At 40.9% G+C, this 23,230-nt stretch overlaps 1 protein-coding gene across 1 annotated transcript; it reads right to left on the bottom strand.

Annotated features, from left to right (window-relative positions):
* Nucleotides 1–1,761: 1,761 nt before the first annotated feature.
* Nucleotides 1,762–22,916, bottom strand: LOC107194690 (dystroglycan-like). Its single transcript, XM_015584350.1, has 13 exons — nucleotides 22,605–22,916; nucleotides 16,757–16,966; nucleotides 12,237–12,365; nucleotides 8,386–8,511; nucleotides 7,150–7,512; nucleotides 6,252–6,344; nucleotides 5,355–5,795; nucleotides 4,197–4,741; nucleotides 3,860–4,055; nucleotides 3,642–3,803; nucleotides 3,333–3,569; nucleotides 2,380–3,250; nucleotides 1,762–2,278 (listed from the first exon to the last, which is right to left on the bottom strand). Exons 1-13 carry the CDS (start codon nucleotides 22,914–22,916, stop codon nucleotides 2,055–2,057), a joined length of 3,909 nt encoding a protein of 1,302 aa, XP_015439836.1. The 3' UTR covers nucleotides 1,762–2,054.
* Between the last annotated feature and the right edge of the window lie 314 nt (nucleotides 22,917–23,230).

Genomic DNA, 23,230 nt, shown 5'->3' on the forward strand with positions numbered 1-23,230 from the left:
TTTATATAGGAGTGACCCCAAATTTGCGGATTCGTCAACTACCTCTCTTCGCGAAACGGATGTGAACGGAGCCTCCAAATTCGAGGTGAAAGATATTTTTTCCATACACGTTCTCTCCTCTACCTTTCCCCTTTTTCTCTCACCCCTCGCATTTCCCTTCTTTTTTTCTTTACTTTTTAAAAAATATCAGGAAACTATCGAGGTATTGAAGAAACGGCGTACATACCCGTATCGTAACCAGAAAACACACTTCCACGTCGAATTATTTAAAGGGACCTTGCAACAGAGCAGTTCGGAGAGATTATAGAAAATCATTTATAAAACCGTGTATACGTGCGCCCTGCGCAAAAAGGGTACGGGAGTCACGCTTTTGTATACCTTATCATTTAAACGGGTCTTATCAACTTTATCCGCCCTCTCCCTCCTTTTTGTTCTTCACTTTTTCCATCTTGCTTTTTTTTTTTTTTAAATAAGTATCTTTTGGCTTGGTAACTATGTAAAATCTAAATTAATTAAATAACTCGCCTCTTCGAACAGGTTAGAAACTGTTTAAGTCTTGAAAATTCGTTCAAAGGCTCTTGAAAAACGACAATACAAAACCTTACAGGCAATAGCCAAAGGGCGTTGTACAATAAAAAAAAAAAAAGAAGAATAAGAATAAACGAAAAATCAGATTGTGCGTAAAAAAAAAAATAATGAACAGAAAGCTTCCTCTGTACACGTGTGCAGTTAAAGAAACAGGATAAGATGAAAACAAGTAAATGCTATAACATGGGTCTGGCAGCGTATGAACAACATTGACCTAAGTGACTGCAGACGGTCTATCGAACGACATTTAGGTAATATACATATTTATATATATATATTTGTATATTATCATTAGTTTTTCTTTTCATTCTGCATGGCTTACAGTGCCAATGGAAGCATTTTTTCTTGCTGTCACTCTGCAATGGCATCGCACGAACAAATATAGTCGATTAAATTTTCTTTTTCTCTTTAAAAATCCTCAGTTCCCTCTGACAATTAATTCTTTCAATCGATAACCGATCGCCGGATGCTTCAGTATTCATCGAATTCCATTCTTTGATTTAAATTATTCTTGTTATCCAAGCAGTATATAAATATAAAAAAAAGTTACTGCACAATTAGTAATAGAACCGCCTCACCCGACGACCAATTAATTCTCTTTTCTTTTTTGTTTTCCTTTTAATCAACTGGCAGTGTTACACGTTGTAGGTACGTTGTACGATAAGAAGATTCGTTAAGTCGATAGTCCTTGATACTTGGAGACTGTTTAACAAGTAACTGCGCGGAGTCGTCGAACCTTTTTGGGTCGTACGCTCGTAGCGGGATACCCTTATTGCTTACAAAAATGGCACTGATTACTGAAATATTTAACGAGTATCGTTGCTGTCCCCGAAGATGAATGAATTCACCATATCGATGTGATCTACCAGTAAAACCTAAAACCTAAATCCGCTTAATCCCGGAGTCGGAGCAGTGAATCCTTCGTCTCTTCTACAGTTTGAATTCGTTACGAAAGGCAACGCGTGATTTGTATCCCATACTCCCTAGAAAAAGTTCCCGTGAAATATCAACGGTCGGTAAAGTACATCGGTTTCAAAAACGAAAAACGTATACAAAAAAAAAGGGAGAAAAAAAAAAGAAAAAATATCGAAGACCCCGTCGGGTTTTTCTTAAATACAATTAGCACGAATGAACAGCGACGAACGAGCGTATGTTTGTGTAGATGTATGTGTGTGTTGCGTGTGTGTATATATTATATGGTTAATGTAAGTAAAAAGTGCGCGCGCGATTTTTTTCAGCGAGTTGTCGTCAATGAATATGTATATATATATGTATATATGATACTCGATCATACCGGACGAACGAAAGCTTTACAAATTGCTGTATACGTCCAGAGGTCCACAGCTGTCGACGTTACCGGCAGCCTCAGGTTTCGTCTGATAATTATTTTGGTTTTGCGTGTGTATTGGGGAGTCTCCGAGCATCGCTAGCATATATTTGCGCGTGGGGGAGTGGACCGTATTTTGTTAGGGGGGCACGTATGGGGGCGGTTTCCTGTACGTTGGAGTGGGTTTGGGGCGGTTCTGACGATTGGTGTCGCGGTTCGTGGCGAACGGCGGGGGCGGTTGATAGGGTTCCTCTGAATTCTCCTTTGGTAACATAGGCACGTCCGCTCCGTCCTCAGTTTTCTGATACTCAGGTGGTGGTAGGGGTGGTTTCTCTTCCTTGAGAATAACTGGCGACTTGTTGCCTGAAACGAACAAACGGAACGATAAACAATACCGATGTTTGTGAATGCAATTGTAAATGTTAGTAAATAGTAATAAAAAAAAATCAACATACGGTATTTACCTGGATCTGGTTTCTCATCCAGTTCGTCTTGGAAGATCACTGGTATTCCCTTGCTCCGGAAGCTCTGTCTCTCGTCATCCTGCTCGCTAACGCTCATCTTCCCGCTTCTTCTTCGTCTGTACAGCACGCAGGCGATGATGCCCGCTAGAATCAGCATCGCGGCGATGATTATAGCAGGCAGGACGAATGTGATAAGATAGTCATCATGGAACGCTCCAACCGAGGTGGAATCATCCACCGGTGGTACGTGATTGTCTGGCGAATGAACGTCGGTCAATTCACCGAGACAGATACCCATCGGGATGACAGTGATCTGTTTCACCGGGAACTTGGCACCCATGATCTCCAGAACCTCGTCAGTCACGGATCGACGAGCGTTATCACTCTTTACCAACACTGATCGCAATCTGCTCACTTCCTCGTGAGCACAGTACGACGTGGGTAAGGTTCTGTTGTGCCAAGTAATCACTGTACTGCCATTGGATATGCTGTACAAGGAGATCGCACTGGTGTCCCTGTCTTGATAGAGATCGCGCAGCTTCTCGATGAAGTTACGCTTTTGCAGGGCGGAGTGAGCAAACGAATCATAAGGAATGTCCAAGGTCATTGAGAATTCTACCGTGTGATACATGACCGGCGCAGGGTGGACGACCACGACTAGACCATCCGTAGCGCTTGCGTCTTCTTTGTCAGTGACAACCAACTGGTATTCTTTGCGCCCGACGTCGCTGCGCATAGGAACACCGTAGAATTCTTGGTTCTTGCTATCGAACTGTAACCATTCGTGGGCTGGAATCGGGTTGCGGTCGATAGTCAGAAGGGACATTCGCAAATTCCGAGCTGGACCATCTTCAGCGTCATAGAAGGTGTCCTGAAACAATCATCATCACCATATGTTTCACTTTCCTTAATCAAATAAAGTCCCAGAAAAACAGAGAACACGGTGAACGTACTTCTGGCACTTTGAACACGAGTAATTGGCCAACTGTGGCATTGACAAGGTCCACTTGGTTCCTCGGCACTGGCGGGAAGTTAGACTTTGGCTCTTGAGTAGAGACTTTAGGTGGCTCTGGGCGATTCATGTCCTCGCATTGCCCAATTCCCTGTTGGAGCACTCGTTTCACTCTGATCTCAGGGAGAAGAGCTTTCGTTAGTGCAGGGCTAGGATCGCCATTTCTATCTAGCAGGACCTAAAGAGCAGACCACAGCGTTAGAAATAAGTCAAAGAATTTCATTTTTAATGAGAAAAACAAGACACTTACACGTAAGAGATCATTGATATATTCTTTGGGGCACTCGCTGCTTCTGGGCAGGCTGTCATTAGTCCAAGTGAAGATAGCTTGCTCGCGAACGATGTCAACCGATCGAACAGTGATGTGTCTGGTATCACTGTCGCCATACACTTCGGCCAAACTTCGAATTACCTAAAACGTAAAGCGTGTTAAAATTGAATACAACCTTTACAGAAGGTCATATATACCTTCAGCTCCCAGTCTAAGTCCGTGGGGAATTCCGTGCGTTTGTCGATTCTCAGGTAAATACTGAACTCGTGATTGACACTGCGACTGAGTTTGTGCTGTTGTACGTGGATGTCCAGCCGGTCAGTCACATTTAATCCCTCGCTATCAGAAGCTACTAACTCGTAGGTCCATGTGGAGATATCCTTCTCCAGTGGTCTGGGAAAGAGAAACGCGAAACTGTCTTATCTTATAAGCAAGAATACAACAATCATAATGCTCTCTTATTATCGTATAGAATTATATCTTAAAATTAAGTAATAGAAAATCGTTTCTCAAAGAACAAGAACCAATGCTTACAATCCATAAACCTCCTGCGTGTTCTGATTAAACTGCAGCCAATGCGTGCTCTTCAAGGGCGTGCCTTGTAGGTACAGGCTCAATCTCAATCTTCTGGTATCACCATCCTCGAAATCACTGAATGTATCAGCTGGTATGACGTAGCTCAACGGTTTACCAGCGGTCACCGGTATTTTCTTCAGCCTCCTATCCTGTCTAGGTGGGAAGTTGCGAACTCCGTACTCTATGCTTTCCGTGTTAACTCTGGGTGGTTCAGTGGTACCGCTGGTCGTTGACGGGGCGGTGGTAGTGGTGGTGGTTGTGGTAGTAGTAGTACTTGTGGTAGTTGGAGCCATTGTGGTGTACGCAGTAGTGGTTGTGGTGTTTGGTGATAGCCACATTGGCGTCATTGTTGTCATGGGTGTCGTGGTAGTGTTCATGTAGTATATCGGTAGCAGAGTACTGGTGGGGGTGGTGTTTCCGAACATGCTGTTGTTTACGGGTACTGTGGTGGGTATTATGGTAACAGTCTGTTTTGTTGAAGGTCCCGTCGACTGTTCCGTTGGCTGGAGGCAGAAAGAAGATACTTTAAAACTAAGAAAACACTGACAACATCTCGGTGCATTATACGCCAATAAAGGGGAACGGTCTGTGATCATGATGGTAGTGAGAAGAACATTACGAAATGATCACTAGGATACACCAAGAATCGTGAGCTTCGTCGCTTCGTCTTCTTTCCTCGCAACACTTTTTCCTTATATCATGAAGACCACACATTCGCTACTTCATCTTATTACACATGTTATGCGCTAGAATTAACATATACCTCAGATTGCTTATAAGACACAAAAGTCTTTTCTACTTCCACTTTCCTAGTACACTAACCAGCGCGTACACCTTGCTGTGGACCATCTGGCCACGTGTCCTCGATAGTCTGCTCTGTACATAGACAATTGAAACGCACCGATGAACAATAAAAAAAGCACGCGTACAAAAGAAGCAGAAGCTTGCGCAAACGATTCTTCGCGCGTTCTAGGGTAGGCGGCCGGTTTCGGGACGGGGGGGGTTTCGCGCGACGACCTATCCGTTGGCAAAGCAAGAGACTGGTGTAATCGAGACTATAATTGCGGCAGCATGGACTATAATACAAATGAAAAGCACGAAGCATTGAAGCATTACCTCCTCCGTGGTGACATTCACGGTACCACCGGTTACATCCGTTTCAGTTCTCTCGACGGTGGTCGTGGCCGGTCCGGTCGTGCTAGAATGAGGGGTCACCAAGGGTGGGATCGTGGTTACTGGGATAGTGACGGTCGAGACGTTTATGGATTCGTTCTCCGTGTGTCTGGTATTCTCCGTGATGGCCTCGGTGGTCGTATCCGGTAGTGGTGGTCTCGACGTTTCGGTCGACACCGCGATCGTGGTCGTGACGACGACGCTAGCTGTCGTTATATCGGCTATTGTTGTAGTCGTAGTTGTGCTAGGTGTTGTACTAGTGGCCGTTGATGACGGTGCTTGTTGGGTGGTTGTAGTTGAGGTTGTTGTTGAGCTTGCCGTCGTGGTGTTGGTTGTTGTTGGGGTTGTTGATGATGGTGGTGATGTAAGTTCAGTGGTTGTTGTCTGCGAAATCGTTAGTAGATGCGATGTACGGCACGAAAAACTTGGTTAGTTACAATTACGAAGGGTAGAGCGTAGGGCAGACGACGACGACGACAGAGATGGTAAATAGTAGTGGTATCTCTCGGTCGCCTCGGGCTTTCGTTTCCCCATCGATAGGTATACAGAGGGATGGGGGACCGACTCTTTTGCTATACATCGATCGATACCGTCTAAAACGGCGCGGAAATCGCATAGGCCGCCATTGAACACGCAGTAACCCACAGCTACGACTAAGTATTTCAAGCGCAACGACTCCCTTAAGCAATTTGCATGGCGGAAAATGGAAGGACAGAAATAAGAACTTCCAACGAAAGCCGGTTTTTTTTTAGCTAGACGATTACGTATAGTTTCTGTCTTTTCGGACACGAGGTCGGTGATGTGACATCACGCGAGTAGATTCTTGTTACTGATACTTACCGTCGGTGCATCCGTGGTGGTGGCTCTGCTCGGTTCGTTCTCCACTGTCTTCGCTTGACTCACGCCCGGTACAAGATCGTCGATCTCTTCGGTCTAGATAAACAAATACCACACGTTGTTACATAATCTTATCTAATTTCTTTACACAACGGCATGTATCACATACGTACAATTTTGAACTCTTGTTATAAAGTAAATATATAGAATAAATATTTTAGAACGAGTTAGAATCAACATTTAACACGATTGTTCTCAGATTTGATTGCATCTATAAATTTAGGAAACGTGGAACGGCGTAAGTCAATTTGTAACTTTTAACTGCTATTGTGAAATTCAAATACGTTACCTCTAGTGTGTTATCTGAACTAGAATTAAGTGTATGTAGTCCAACACGTGTAATCGGTAAATTATAAGGCTTCGCCTAACAAAGGACTACTGAGACACTTAGTGTCGTCTTTTACTTGAGAGCGAAATTATGAGAATTTCTATACTGTTAAAGGTACTCCAATAAATTGAACCATGAAAATAACTTTCAAAAAATAGCTAATTACTGCCCGGCGTTATAAACGTGTGTACTGGCAGTAGGTTGTGTCACATAGTTCTATTAAAAATCTATAGTGTAGTAGCAGGTTGTGTCAGAGTGTTAAATTAAAAATCCATTGTCATAAGCGTTATATATATTTCGCTATAATAAATATATTCAACCTATTCTTCTTTCAATCGTATCACATTTACCTTGGACCACTGTAAAGTTCTGTCAATTTTAACATCTTGCGCCATATAACCATTAATGCATTCAAGGGCTCATTTAAGTTCGAACCCCCTGCTTCGATATGTAATATTCAGTTTCTACAAGCAAGAACAATCTCCCAGCTTCCGTTTCCGAAAATACACTCACATTCCGATCGACAGATTCCTCTCCGTGATGATGCCTATGAGGATGTTCCGGGCCGAGGTTTCCCCTCGGGGCGTTCGTATCCGGCACGAATGTCGGCTGCACTTGCGAGTCATCGCCGTCTTCGCCACCATCCTCGTCGTACTCGCCTTCGTAATCCTCGTAACCGCCGTAGTCGTCCGGACTATTGTAGTCCCCGGAGCCGGCTTCCCTCCGGTTCCTCAACAACGAGCTCGATTCCGTTTTCACGCGCCACAGCAGTACCGGAAGCTGCATCACCTCGGCCAAAGTGCCGTCCTTCGCTTGTTCCCGCAATCGCTTCACCAAATCCGTCTGATGCCTCCATAAATGACCCTCGCAGCCAACCTGGTTTGCCAATTAATTTTGTCAATTTATTGCATGGAATTTCTATCGAACGAAAATTGAGACTTCTTTGGTGTAATTCTTAAACATTTCTTTTATCACTGTATGTAAGGTTAGGCACTTAACTCGATGATTTCACATGATTTAAAAAAATGTTTCACACAAAAGTTGCATGGTTTCAGGGAGGACATACGTAAAATATAGTTTTTTTTTTTCTATATTGTTTGTGCGTAAAACTTTAAAGGTCACCTTGATGCTTTAAAAGGGAACACCGTATATTTCTTTACGAGAATTAAATAAGCATTAAAAAGTAAGAAAATAAGTACTGAGGTGTAAAATGTAATAGGTCTAAAGAGGGTGCTTATTGAAATATTTACAATGCAAATTTTAACGTAAAAGGTGTTTCATTGAATTTTATTGAGCCATCGACAACTCCGGAAAGCAACTAAGAATTATCATTATTGCAAGTATAAAAATCTACAGCAGTACACTAGAAAAGTTGTATGTAGTATTTGTCAAACACGCCTGTATATCAGCAATCAACAGTTCGAACACCTTTTATCATCAAACTTTCAATGTAAATATATCAGTAAATACCCACTTCGGACCTATTATTCCTTAGAATTTATTTACTCAGTTTTTAATGCTCATTTAATTTCCGCAGAGAAATATAGGGTATTCCATTTAAAAAATCAAGGTCACCTTCAAAACATTATGGGTGAACCATGTAGAAATGAAATAATTACTTTAACGTATGTCCTCCCTGAAGTAAGTAATTTACGAGTAATTTGAATTCGTCGAGTCAGGTGCCTTACCCTGCAGAGTGAAGCGGGACAATTCGATTAGGATTACCAAACAATAAGTCAAAGGACTCACCTGCCACTGTATCGCGGTTAGGTGTTTCTCTTTACGGTGTTTTACGTTCCCAGGCCCGCTGAGTATCACCGTGGAGTCCACGTTGAAGTTCTCCTTGGCGCTTTGCGGATGCATCGAGAACGCGCTCTGAAATACAAATATTGGCGGAACATAAGGATATGGCTCGGAAATACAGCGTCCAGTCCCCGGTCTCGATGATTAACTTAACCATTTTAATCATGTGGAAAGTAGAATTTTGATGACACGCAGCGACCAGGAGAAAAAATTCGGGCGACGTAACTCAATCGACTTGACGGAGGAAATTAAATTTACGTAACCGAATCAATTATTCGAATGAAATGAGTTTCTCTATTCAATTTTTAGGGCACATGCCTCGATCGTGTGTGTCCAAAAGCTTCTGATGAATGGTGAAAACAGAATCAAAGGAGCGAGGAAGGTTACAGATTTTACAGATGCATAATATGGTTCCCTAAAGTGACGTTTAGCGACCTTAGACACGGACTGTCCCGTAAGTTTCCGAACTGAAATTGAAACAACAGTATTCCGTAAAATGATGATAATCTTCATCATCGAATATTAAAAATAGTTTTCTTTTAAAGAGATACACTGTTCACAATAATTATAGAAACTCTGAAAATGGCCCTGATAATTCGTCTTCAAGATGGCGGAAACGACTATGGTCGAAACTTTTGGCTTCACAAGTTTGCAAAACATTTACGTCTCAAAAGGTGTGTCACACTTTGATTATCCACCGTATTCGTCTAATTCAGCTACTTTAAACAAATTCCTATTAATCAATTTATTATAATTATCGACAACTATGTTCTCCGTCATCATGAAGAAGAATTATCAGAGTTACTTCCAGTGTTTGTACAATTACCATGAACAATACATCACTTCAAAAGGAAACTACATATTTTCAATAATTTATGATAAAAGCAAAAAAAATTGCTGTTTCAATCTTCATCCGGATAGAAGAACGTTTGGTGCTCTTTTATTATTTCATATTGAAAAATGTAATAATATATACAATAAACCGTTAAAAGTTACTATTTTACTAAATAAATGAACGGAATTACAAGAAAGTCAAATATTTTAGAATTGTTCAGTTCAGCTATTCTGTACTGAGTGCCTGACGCTGTTCTCCATTCTATCCCGATGAAGGTTAACTTCAATTCGGAAACTTTTGGGACAAACCCTGTACCGAAGGATCCAACACTGGTATTCAAAAACTGATTCGAAAGGACACGGAAAAATACTCATTTCCGAATGCTTGTAAAACAAATAAATAATCCAAACTCAATCGAGGGAATACTCTATAGCCCAAAGAACCAAGATGGAGACAAACGGATGGATCTCTATGACCAAGCATCGAAGTCTTCTCCGCCCATGAAAAACGCCGTACGTATTTAACCTCCAACAGAAAACGTCCGAATTAAAAAAAAAAACGAATGATCCGCGAACAAATACTTCTTTCCGAGTTGAGCGCCCGGTAATTTTTCCGCTCCCGCTTTCGCGTTCCTTCTCCCTGATTCGCTAATTAACGCCGACGATCCGAGGAGGAACTTTAATCGGGCGAAATACGAGGAATTGTTGAGGCGTCCCAATTCCGCGTGCGAGTAAAGTAACGCTGACTCGACGAGGAATATTTGATAAAGTTCTCCGAGCGAATCCGTAGTTTCTTTATGAGATGGAACTTTACGACGTTACCAAGGGGAACGGAGGCGGAGGCGCGGAAAGGTGCATCGCGAGCCCCCCCGACATAATGCAGTGAATGTTCAACTTAAAACGTATACCAGCGTGGAACTTCTTTTCGTACCGGCGGGCATAAATTGGACGCCTTTGAGACCCGGCACTTTTTTACTCCGTCGACGGGAATTCTTAATTAATTTAATCGCGGTGCCCCTTCCGGGGCAGAGGGAACGGAGGGGGGGGGGGGGGGAGAGACAGAAAGGAAGCGGCGTTATTCTCGACATCCACCTCCTCGTCGTCTCTCATTGACATGCGAGGCTTTCCACCTCCGCGTGAACCTTCGACCTTTATGCACAAGCAGAACGCGAGAAGCTTCTATTATTAAGTCACAGTACACGAGGATCTTGATATCTCCAATTTTTCTTGCTTTCTCGACCGGATAATCGATTTTCATTGTACTATACCTGGGCGATGGGATTGAGAATGATGTAAGGATCGAGGAAGAAAAAGGTATTAACAGTTGGAATTAATATTTGGAATATTTCTTGATGGTCGGTAATACGAAACTTCTTTAAGTGACATTCAAACAGTAGGAAACGGTGTACTGTGACACTACCCTGATAACCAGTTGTGTTTTGAGTAAATTGCCAGTAATATATGACAAAAGTTGTCGGAAACACCATAGCCATCTGTTTCCGCATTTGACTTGGCAGGCAACGCCAGCTGACAAAATGGTAAAGCAAATTGGCAGAAAGTCTTGCAACATGACCTATGTCAAATTGAGGGCAAAAACGGAACAAGGTTTGCGCAAGCCAATTTACTGCATATGTTGCTGCCAATGTGCGCGCAATTTGTTTCTAGCAAATCTTGCATCAAACTTGTAACCATAACAATATAACAGGCATTGGACACAATTTGGCTTTGCAGGTTTGGCTGACTGGGTAGTTAATTATTTATCGTGAGAAAACACATTGTATACAGGGTGACAAAAAAAAAGGTCCGATACTTGTAAGCCTTATAGTGCTTACCCAGAGGAATAAAAAATGTCTAATGACCGTAGGCCCTAAAAGCAATCCTTTCTCTGTAAAATCAACTTTTATTATTTGTTACTGTTCCATATCATAACTGGTTCCTTTTGCAACCCATTGAATTTAGACACTTCATAAACGCAGTTTATGAAAGTACAATTATTCATATTTGATGTCCAACATGTTCCATTGCTACACACATTTCACATCTGCGAAGCATAGATAGACGTACATTTTCAAATATTCTTTCTGATGATATGGAACGCTAATAAATAATAAAAGTTGATTTTACAGAGAAAGGATTGCTTTTATGGCCTACGTTGATTAGACATTTTTTATTCCTCACAGTGTGCACTACATATAAGGCCTATAAGTATCAGACCTTTTTTTTTGTCACTCTGTATATGAGCCGTTTTTTTTTTTTAAAGTGGTATAAGTCCACTTTTGGAAAAAAATGAGTTAATGGTAATTTTAGTAAGATATGGATATCCTCTTTTTATATTTATAATCATACATTCAATGGAGCACGATTTCTTGATAAAGTAATCAAAGAATTTTAACTATAAAATGTTATCGCAAAAATATTTTTTTTGAATGTGAAATAAGTCCATTTCTAATAATCATAGTTAAAACAACTTTCTAATTGCAATTATTATTGATTATTACAACTTCAGTGTGCATTGCCCTTTAGCAGATATTACAGATAATTTGACAGATTTTTCTCCTAAGAAATGATGTTATTCTATCACACACAAGCAAATTCAGCCGAGGCTCTGTGACTTTTATTTTAAAGAATTTGCAAATTAACTATTTTTCTCTTCGTTACATAATTTTGTTACCCCTGTGCCAATTTGACACTGATGGACAAAATTATGTTGGGAAAATGAGGGACGGATAAGGGTTAACAAATGTGGGTCAGTACAAAATTTATCAGAACATTCAATTTCGGTAGGAATCAGCATGTGAATCCAAACTTGTGAACATTGAAACCGTGAAGACTGGATTAATAAGAATGTCAGTGACCGTGATTGCAGTGGTTCACGTAAAATCACGCAAGACGGTCGCTGACAATACGTCGGTGGGTTAAACACCGGAAGGATATCAGCGGAGAATCGTTTAATTATACCGTACCAGATGAAGTCCCAAGAATCCAGCCAGATTGTCGATGGTATTGACTCGCGTGGACGGCGGGAGGTTGTCGAACCTGGCATCGAGCAGAACCGAGAGAAGCGTCTGGTCCTCTCCCTCGTTGCAGTGCGTCTGAAATCAGAAGCGATGATGTTTTTTCGTTTCAAGCGGCCGTGTGTGTGTGTCCAATAGCCTAGCTGTGTTCAGCGTGCGAAAACTCGTGGAATTAAGGCCGTGTGTACGCGCGCAGGGGGAGGATGACGCAGACCACGGCTCTATCAATTGGTATCAATCAGCGCCGTCTACGAAACTAATTTCTTCGCAGGATTTAAATGCGGCATACCGATGCAATCGTAGTGAACGCGGCCGCGGGCTTTGTTAGCGCTCTGTGTACCAGAACAGGCTCGCACGCGACTCGAATAAAACCCTCTTTCCACGTTTTTCTTCCTTCGATTTTTCTCATTCACGGGAATTTTTCGTCGAGTCCCATCCCTGTTTCTTTCGCCGCATTTGGTATCCTTTCATTCGACAGTTTGAGTTGGCTCTGAACGTGCTAAGACGTGGAGTTTGATTTTGTTTCACCTGGTAACTGAGGTGAGTATTCGACGAAAGTATTCGAACGATGGAACACTAGAAGATTCATTGTAGATACACACAATGTTGCCAGATTGGGAGATTTATCGCAACTTGTGCGACTTTTGTAGTAAAATTCCGATGAATTTTTTGAAGAAGTCGCAAGTTGCAAATTGGGCGATTTCGAATTTATATATATTATATATATTTTTATATGTATTCATTATGCAGGGTGTCCTAAAATAGTTGTAAATCTTTGGAAGGGGTGATTCCTTGGGTGATCTGAAACAACTTTTTCCTTAGCGAGAAAGTTCTCCGACGCTTTCTTAAATTGTAAATTATATTCAGTATTGCGTACAGGTCCTTAGATATGTGTTTGATTAGTGTGTTCATTTCGTTCAGGAATATACATGCGAATGAATCGTGGCACTTTAACCCTCCGTGACCTCACCAGTTTTTTTATGGCGCGTTTTCAGATTTTGGGACGTCCATAAAATAAAATAAAGTAGGTCTGGGCATAGAAGACCCAAGGAGGTGACGGAAGCAGTAAAAGTAACGGCGGTCACGGAGGGTTAACGATGAATTTTTTAAATCAATTCTCACCTGATGCCGTTTAAATCTATCTGTGATCTACTTTCACAATTTTTATGTGTATTTATGTGTATCTTTTTATGATTGTGATTATGATTTTGTCATTTTTGTTAAATAACTCCGACAAATGTTTGAGGTTTGTTAATTATCACTGTCTTACGGAAGTATGAACAGAATAAACTACTGAAATTGTTTCACGAAATGGCGTTTCTAATTCAAATTCCATTTTTCTTAAACCAATCTATGGTCTGTTTTTCGAAAGAAGAGCCCTCGGGGTTCGTCTTGCCTCGCCAGGCCACGCGCCGAGGAAGGCCTACCTCCTAGGCGTCTTCTTTCGTGAAACAAACCGTAGATAAAAAGTTTCGAATAACGAATAAAAAATAAAAAAAGTATTTCGTCATTTTTAATTGTTTAACCGTGGAAATTTCGATTTTTAAAATAAAATAATACTTCTTTATGAATGAATCGACATTTGCCGAGCAATTATTTAATCTCATTAACTGTTTAAAGCTCAGAACGACACAGTTAGATACTGCTGCTTTTCACTGTGTATTATTCGAATAAAATTCTGCCCAATTTATGCATTTTTTGAGGTTATGTGACACCGTGGGATCGCGGGCGAGCCAGAATAAAATCTAAATATTTTAAATATAAATGAACAGTTCAGAAAAAAGAATTTAGAGAAAGTAAATAAAAATATAAAAGATATTTCGAAGTTTATAATAAAAAGATCTTCGTTCAATATACTTTCTTCATTTGGTGAGGTCGCCGGCGTGGACGTTCTAGAGTAGTAATGACATATTCTCTAATAAAAACAAGCCAATAATATAACACACGAATCGTCTATCTTGATAATCTTAAACGGCTCGTACACCAATTGAAAAATTGTAAATTACGTTCGCATGCGTCCATCGAATCAAATGTTCATTGGGCACTTAATCACAATCGGCTGTTAATTGTTACGTCGGCTATTAGAATGCGGGCCGTTTAACGAAGCCAGTCCGTGTGATACACGTTTGCAAAAGCCCGGTTCTGATAAACAGATTAACTTCTTTCGTCGATTTAACGAGGGGAATTATTAGGGCCAATTAATTAACCGAGCATCCGAAAATCGCCTGGGACTCCTGTTAAAATGATCACCGAGAAGCGCGAATGTCGAACGCGACGCGCTTGTTTGCCCAGCGAAGCAATGAGACCGATTTGCGGGCTAATTGATTTATCGCTTCGTTAACAGCACCGTCGGTCTAACCGAATTTAACGACGACCGGACCTGTCTGGACCCTCTTAACCGACCGATGAATCAGTCTATTAAGAAAGAATTGAATCCTTAGGCCGGTTACTTCATGAATTTTCAGATCCGCGAAGAACCTTTCTTCCCACGGTTTTAACAAAGCCGCGGAACGCTCGTGACTGTGGACGAAAATACAGGCTGATTCAAAATGATAGAGGAAAGAAAGAATCATTTTAAGTGGCTCACGCAAATTTTTAATAATTACAAATTTAGTTGAAGATTTAATAGAACATTCTTAAAAGCTTCATCTTTCGATTGTTACCAAAAAATCGCAAGGTCAACGATAAAATTATTGAAAAAGAAACAGAAAAAGTATTCTTTAACTCGAGCCTTATGGAACTGTAGGTGATACTCAGAAGTTAATCACTTCTTATTTAGTTACAAAAAAGGACATTTTCATAAGAAATTAGGTGGTTATGGATTTTTATACGGAGGCTGATGTCACGGAAGAAAAACATATGTTAACGATTAAATAAAACTAAAAATTAAGATCAAAGCATGCAAACTAAGGTTTCAATGCGTTTATTAGTATCTTCTACGCATGTCTGCTGTGACCGTCAACGTGACTTGTTTTCCTGTAGTCTGTTTGACGAATTTTCCAATTTTTTCTTCCAATTAAAAAGAAATTAAATTTTGTTTACCATAAGAAAAACAAATTTTTGTTTTTTTTCCACTTATTTATACATTTTTTCCATTACAGTATTTTGAAGTAGTTCAAAACATTAATCATTCAAAGTAAATTGGTAAAATTGATGAAAAGTATAAAGCACCATATGGAGCCCCAACTAAATACGGCACTAACCGCGTGAGCTACCTTAACAGAAACCGAATTCTATGAAAGTTTAATTATTATCTGATGAAGACAGGAACGTGTTACATTTTTCTGTATCACCTTGTATACGTTCACTTTGTAAAAACTAAACACTAATCAGAAACGGATTCTTCCAGCTTTTTTTAACATCGACTGGGTCTACAAGGGGTATTTACAAAGTTCTTGGCATTGCGATCTGGCTAAATAATGCAGGGGTTATGACTAATGCTTTTACGTACAGACAAATCCTGGTAGGTTTTTCCAACAATGTTAGTTAATGGCGATCAGAATGATTTAGCCGTTTGGCAAATACAGACGTGTTTTAAGTGTTAATTTTATAACTATGGAAGTTGCTATAAATTCTCAAAGAGCCACTATTTTCTGCAAAATTAGTTTTAGACGAACTGCGCTGGGAATTACTCCCACATCCACCTTATTCGCTTGATCTGACACCTAGCGACTATCATCTGTTTCCAAAATTGAAAAAAAAAACCTCTACGTGGTATGCGGTTTCAGGACTTAAATGACGTAAAACTAGCCGTAAAGCAGTGGATAAAAGAAACTCTCAAAAAGTTCTTTTTAAACAGCTTTTAAAAACTAGTTTCACGCTGGGACAGGTGCATACAGTTAAACGGAAATTATAAAATAAAAAGTTTATAACACAATTCTCAGAACTTTGTAAACCCCCACCGTAGAATAAGTAACCAGTTCTTCATAAATGTTACGTACTTTTTTTATCGCCCTGTATTCATAATAGTCTCAAAAATCCCCTTACAAGGCTCTAACTAATATCGAACTTATATCCATATTTTCCGAGCTGTTTATGGCGGACTTCGACGCCATTTTTCTGACAGATATGAACTTCTTCAGGGGTATGACCCTTATTTCACTTCATAAACGATCCAGTACCTAGGACCATTATTTTTTCAAAAGTAATTTAATATCTATGTAACTTCTCTTATTAGAGCCTATTTCATGAAATACCTTTAGTCAGCCTGCTTATTCATCGCGATCAATAATTCTGTCCCGAATTTCACGGAAAGCAACTTTCCAATATCACTCCAGGATCACGAGAGTTCGATCATCAGTGGGAACGGAATCGCGTTCAACAACAGGTTACCAATCTCCGCGATTAATCCCCGTAGTGGGAAACCGGAGGTAACCTGTTGGTCGCTCGGGGAACGCTTGAATCGCTGCCAAACGGAATGTTTTTACCGCTAACGACGGGGCTATCTCCGAGGAGGATAAGGACCTCACCTTTCCATCCCTGTGTTTCAGCTCCTCGTGTTTCTCAGGGACTACCTGCACAATGAACAGGTCCTTCGCGGTGTCGCCGTGTTTTCCGATCGCCTTCACGCTCAGATGGTGACTACCCGTGTCCTTTTTCGACGGTACGCCCATAAATGTCGACGCCGCGTCGTCCCAGTACAGCCATCGTGGCAGCTGACTTCCGTTCGCATCGAACACCTATTTTCGAAAAGAACTTCGTGTTAGAAAAGAGAAATTCTTGGGGATGAAGGGATTTTTAAAAAGGGATTTTTAAAGGGATGACGCTGTTTTATCGACTTGGATCGCAGTTGCGAGAGCAAGTATGTGGAGATAAAAAGAATCACACATATTTTCGTTATTAACACGTTCCGTGCCACATGTACCACTGGTGGTACATGCAGACTGAATTGGAAATTTAACGTGTACCATCGGTGGTACATATGGCACGGATCGTCTTAATGTTGAACTGTAGTTTAAAACAAGACCAACAGCCTCTATTAACAAAAGACACACATTTTCGGTAACTTATGGCTTGAAGAACGACATAAAGATTGTCTGGCTACGTACGGCCTTTTTCACTGTGGCACGGAACGTGTTAATGACTCCTGTAGCCGAGAGCACGGGACCGCACTCCCCCGATTTATTTTACTTTCGTTATTATTAGAGTACGGATTTTATGCATTTATAGTTTAAAGGAGTATGTGAAATGCAATAGAAAACAACTTTCATCAAGTTTAATACAGGGTGTCCTAAAATAGTTGTAAGTCCTTTAAAGGGGTGATTGCTAGAGTGATTTGAAACAACTTTTTTATTAGCGAAAAAGTTCTCCGAGGCTTTGTTAACAAGATATTAACGAACAACCCAGACCAATCAGAGCGCGAGTCTGCCGGTAACGTTGGCTATGTGCTAGAATAAGTTGCAACGATACGAAGATTGCAACTTTGCATTGACGCAAACGGTCACCACTTCGAGCCTCTCCTGTAATGTAAGAAAATTTATTTTACTACCACATTTGACCTTGCATGACCTTTAATGGTAGCTCGCTGAAATCGTCTGAACACCGGCTATCACATCGTGATAAAAAAAAACATAGCATTCTATTAAAAAAAATAGAGATGACCTTGAAATCTTCCCTATACCTTCACCCACGCAGAAAATGTTTGTGTCACAATATGCCCCTCTCTACACTGTGTAAGTTTTGTATATAACATTTTTTCATATTATTACAAATAACGGCAATATTCAAAGTGAACATAGTTATTGCTCCACACTGTATAAGTGGTACTACAAAGTACCGTCAGTACATAAAACGTTAAAGTACCCTCTTTGAGTCAAAAGATGGCAAGTCAGAAAGTCAACAAAAAAAAACGTCATGTATTTCCCCTATGGTCTTCACACGAAAGTGAAATTTTACGTCGATCCACGAACCGTTTTTTTCATTGGTCACAGAAGTCACCAGTAGCAATATGCAAGCCCGTCTGAAATTTACACGAGTTACGTCCCCCAATTGCGCTCCACAGCACGCAGCAAGTTCCCGGATAAACGGATGGCGCGGGGCGTGTAAGAGCGAGGCGGATAAGGGAAATTGAATCACGAATATAGATTCCCGCGACGATGTTGGCACCGCCGACAAAAGGAGGCAAATGAAAGACAGGGAAATACGTACGTCCCCGCCCGGCAAGGATCAACCTATGAAATTTGGCGATAGTCCAGAATTTGCTTGAAACGGAACCCCGGAATTTTCTGGCCCCCTTCCTGCCCCATCTCCTGACATCCGACAAATTAGGGTGCAGTGAACTACTTGTTGTGGCTGGTCTGCCTTTCCGCAAAAAGAAGCGTCTACGAGTATATCGTCGTCCAATCAAGCCTAAAATAACCTACATCGTTAAAGTTCTAATGTTCCGACGATGTTTTGTTCGTTTCGATTCATTGTAATTTGTCAACCCCTTTGTGTTCTCGTATCATTCGACGAATTACAGAGCCAGGTAACCTGCTTTATCTTTTTTTTGTTAAAAGTAGGATGCGTTGTACTAGGATTGCATGCAAGTAAAACTTTTACCTTTCTTTTTTGAGACACACAATATAAATTTTCAACTCGAATAACAAGGGTAGATACTTCAGATGCAAATGTTCACCAGAGAATGCAGAATAACAGCGAGTTGTATACTATGTACGTGGAGTGTACCATGTAGAATACCTTTCCTGTTAAGGTAATTGAAGAAGTTTTCTAGATAGAAGTGAAAAGTGTGAACAGGAAAGAGGGAGTGTAAAAGATTTTCTGAGAGCTGTTTTTACTACTTATAATTCAAGGATTCACAACAACAAAGCACTGGTTCTAAAAATTCTAATCTTTAAACAAAAAGATAGCTTTTTGACTTTTCAAACTTTGTAATCTGTTTTGTGGCCATTCCATTTTAGATCCACGTATTCGAATGGTGAAAAAGTACATACTTATTAATTATATCTTTTAGTTGTCTCTATTCACTACTATTCGTACTACTTTCAGTAAACGTTAAATTTTCAGTAAATTCATTAATGACCTGGCATATTAACCTTGTTTACGCAATACATTATAACGTGCAATCAAATAAATTTCTAATGCTTCGATCCTGAAATAAAATCACCAAATTCTAATCACTTTAGTATCGATTCCCCTCGTTACAAACTTCCCCGGCGCAAAAATGATTCATTTTGCAGCCTCCAAAGTACCAATCCAACAATTCTCGTTCCATCTATCCCTCGTATACCTTGATATACCCTCATTCCAGACTTCCCCGGCCCAGAAGTGATCGTCCCAAAACCTTCGAAGTACCAACCCAAGAATCCTCGTTCCATCTACCTCTCATATACCCTTTTTTTACGTGGGGAAAATCTTCTGAAGACATCTTGGCCCCCTAGGGCAGGGGTCGGAAACTGCGGCTCCCGAGCCAAATGCGGCTCTTTGGGTACCTACTTACATGTGACTCTGAAGTACAATTAAAAATGAAAATACAATCAATGAGAGCAATTTTTCTAAGATTTTTTCTTCATTTAATAAAGATATAATTAATATTAGAACTTGTTATAACGTTACTTTAAATTCTCCTTATTTATAAAAATATATTTATAGCTCTGAAATAATTTTTAAATTGTTTTAAGGGACAGATTTGGCTCTTCCGTCTTAAAAGTTTGCCGACCCGTGCCCTAGGGGGTGGGATAATGTGAGATTTTTACGCACTAAAACCTCCACGGTAATCCTGCTTTGGCGCTAAGTGAGGTAGTACCGGGAACTCTTTCGAACACTACTGGAACATCCCTGACATACCCTTATTCCAAACTTTCCCGGCCACAAATGATCGTCTTACAACCTTCTGTAATGTACTAACCCTTGAACGACAGTAGGTACTCTGTAAATATTTTTGTGACTGTATCTAAAAACACTGAATCATCCGTTCTGCAACCAGCATTAGATAGCATTAGCTTACGTGTCCTTCACCGAACTTATGCAAACCATGACCTACCCTATTTCCCACTCCTTCCTTCAAAACCTTTAAAACATCTGACACTTCCCTTAGTAAGCAGATGCTATTTCCAAAAATCACTTTGTGTCGACCGCTGTAACGAATAAATTACAAGTTCATATCGTTAATTTCGCGTATCCCATCCATTACACCTCAAAGTACCAATCTCAGAATTCTTGTTCTATCTATCCCTCTATACCTGACTACTCTACCCATCTATACTCTGATATACCTTAATTCCAAATATCCCCGGCGAAAGAATGAACATCCTATAACCTTCTAAGTAGCAATCCAAGAATTGTTCCAATGAACCAATCCGTTCTCTCTATCCCTCATACACCCTAACATACTCTTATACCAAACTTACCCCAGCCCAATAATGATACGTCCTATAACCTCAAAAATACCAACCCAAGAATTCTCGTTTCATCCAACATAGCAGAACTATCTAAAAGGAGTTGCTAACAGGAATAACGACGACCGGGACGAGAATTTGTTTCCCAGCGCGAGGAGGTTTAAAAACAAAGGATACGAGGCGGACACAACGATTGGCCGGTACGTAGGCGGGGGAGATAAATCCTCAAGAACGTGTAGGATCGTCCGCGGTTGTTGGCCGGCGTCCAGTCGGGTCGAGAGGAGGAGAGGAAAGCGGCTGGACACTGATCTGTATATACTGGATACGGTGTAGGCTCGTTGGCTCTGTGATCATAAGGGGGCTGCTATCTTTGAGAATTAACCACATGCGATGCCTGACGAGCGTCCCTGGTACTACACGTAGTCGTGTTGATTTCAATTCCATGTTAATTCTTTACATAGCTCGTAGTGGAACAAAATCCAGTTTCTCTAAGCCAAGGATGCACCGGAATAAATGTACTAAGATATTGTCTTTACGAAAAAGTCTCGCGATGTAAACTCTGAGCTTTTCTACAGTTTCTGTCAGCTCGTCTATAGACGGAGTAAATATCTGTTCACTCAAACGTGTAAATATTTATTTCTCAAACGTGTAACTCAACTCTACCATGTCTCGAACAAAAAAGAGGAAAAGACGCCTTCGAAAAGCTATAAGCTTCCTGTAGAATGTAGTTAGTACCAGGGACGCTCGTCAGGCATCGCATGTGGTTCATTCTCAAAGACAGCAGCCCCCCTATGATCACAGCAGCTTCCTATGCTTAGAAGCCCCATACCGTATCCAGTGTACAGGGTGTTAATTTTAACTCGAGCACCGAAATTATTCCGCTACTCTTGAAAGTAAGAAAAAATGACTAAATAGGATGTACATAAAATGTTTTTTACTTCTTATTACGCTTATTTACTTCTGCATTCTTCAAACTGAAGCTGATTTCTTCGCCTTCGAGGTCACTTCAAGGTCATGCGGTGTAGGTCATTGAACTCATCTTGACGCCGACAACCACATCGCGTTATAAAAAATACATGCTAATATGCAAGAAAAATACGATGACCTTGAAAACCCCGTTAAAATGACCTTTACAGAATTTTTGTATCAAATGCATGCCTTAAAACTATGTACATCCTATTTAGTCATTTTTTCTTAGACCTACTGTCCACTAAGGTGTCTCGTCATAGACGCTTCATACACATTTGACTCTTGCAGTACGCTTCCATGTAGCGACCAATGTAAAACAATGGACGTGTGTCCACATATGCTTTAGCGTCGCGTTTTCGTCCCTGCATGCGTTCGGCATGAAGCGCGTCATCAACGATGTCGGCCTCTGGGCGTACAGAAGGACACACAATTTTCATCTGTGTCGAGTGTGAAATATGTCGGGCGTGAAATTCGTACAGATTGTTGACAAGTTACCTATGAAATATAAAAAAAAATAGAAAAGATACCCATGTTTGTACATGACTAACACAAAATCGCATTTCAGTGTCTTGTTTTTTTATTAACGGAGCTACCAAATGCACCGAATTCTTGCACGTATTTGTATTCATTCTATAAAAAGAATGAAATACATGATCATTTATGTTCCTTTCTATGTAAAGATGTAACCAAATAACTTATCCGACTTTTACGCTGTCAAATATAATTACATAAGGCGATAACGTCCTTTTCGTCGCCCTACATCTTTGCGAATGAGGAAAATCAAGATTTCTGTACGTTTTCTATACGCTTCCAATACACTGAAGTGGACAGAAACTCAAGTGTAGCGTAATCATCATGTTGTACGCTACGCTGACGCATCTATGACAAGACTTAGTGGACAGTAGGCCTTACTTTCAATAGTAGAAATAATTTAGGTGTTCGAGTTAAAATTAACACCCCGTATACAGATCAGTGCGGCTGGGGGACATACGAGAGAGCCGTAGATTCTCACCTCGTAATAATCCACGGATCCGGTGAACGCCTGCCGTGGGATCCTCAGCTTGAGCGCGTGGCCGACCGGCACGACGACATCGGGAACGCCCCAGAGCCTCTCGACCTGGTGCCTCTTGATGTCGTGGAACCGTTTCTGCTCGTGCCAGCTCGTTCTCGGCTCGTCGAACCACCGGTTGTTGACCACCGTGGCTGCGGTGCTGGTGCTCTCCTCGCCGACGTCGTCGAACACCAGGTCGTCCTCCTGCAGGCTCAAGCCCAAGGCCAGGGACACCAGCAGCAGGAAGCACACGAGGACGTAAGGATTCTTCATCTTTCAGGGGAGATCGCTTCGGACCCTGCTATCATATCATGCTGACGAGCCTGGAAGAAAAAGAAAGGCAAAGTTAGACTTGTCCTGATGGGAACGATCTGGGTTAGGTGGTTCACGAAGTAATCAAACTTCATAACCAGAAGCTCATGAAACTGCAGATCCTTGAACAGTTTATCCACTTTTCAGTCGCTTCTTTGATTCTTCAGTAACATTGAGAATAACTAAAAATGGCGTAATTAACTATAGTACTTGGCCATATTAATGCGACCACTTGTTGACATTAAATTAAATATAATTAACACCAGTTTTCCGAA

The sequence above is a fragment of the Dufourea novaeangliae genome, unplaced genomic scaffold (assembly GCF_001272555.1).
Source record: "Dufourea novaeangliae isolate 0120121106 unplaced genomic scaffold, ASM127255v1 scaffold8, whole genome shotgun sequence".
Lineage (NCBI taxonomy): Eukaryota > Metazoa > Arthropoda > Insecta > Hymenoptera > Halictidae > Dufourea > Dufourea novaeangliae.

Excerpts from the sequence above, each read along its gene's own strand:
- LOC107194690 (XM_015584350.1), bottom strand. The coding sequence starts at position 22,916 with ATGAAGAATCCTTACGTCCTCGTGTGCTTCCTGCTGCTGGTGTCCCTG. Across the intron at positions 7,513-8,385 it reads TAACCGCGATACAGTGGCAG|GTTGGCTGCGAGGGTCATTT; the intron begins GTGAGTCCTTTG and ends TTGGCAAACCAG. Across the intron at positions 4,742-5,354 it reads TGAATGTCACCACGGAGGAG|CCAACGGAACAGTCGACGGG; the intron begins GTAATGCTTCAA and ends TTCTGCCTCCAG.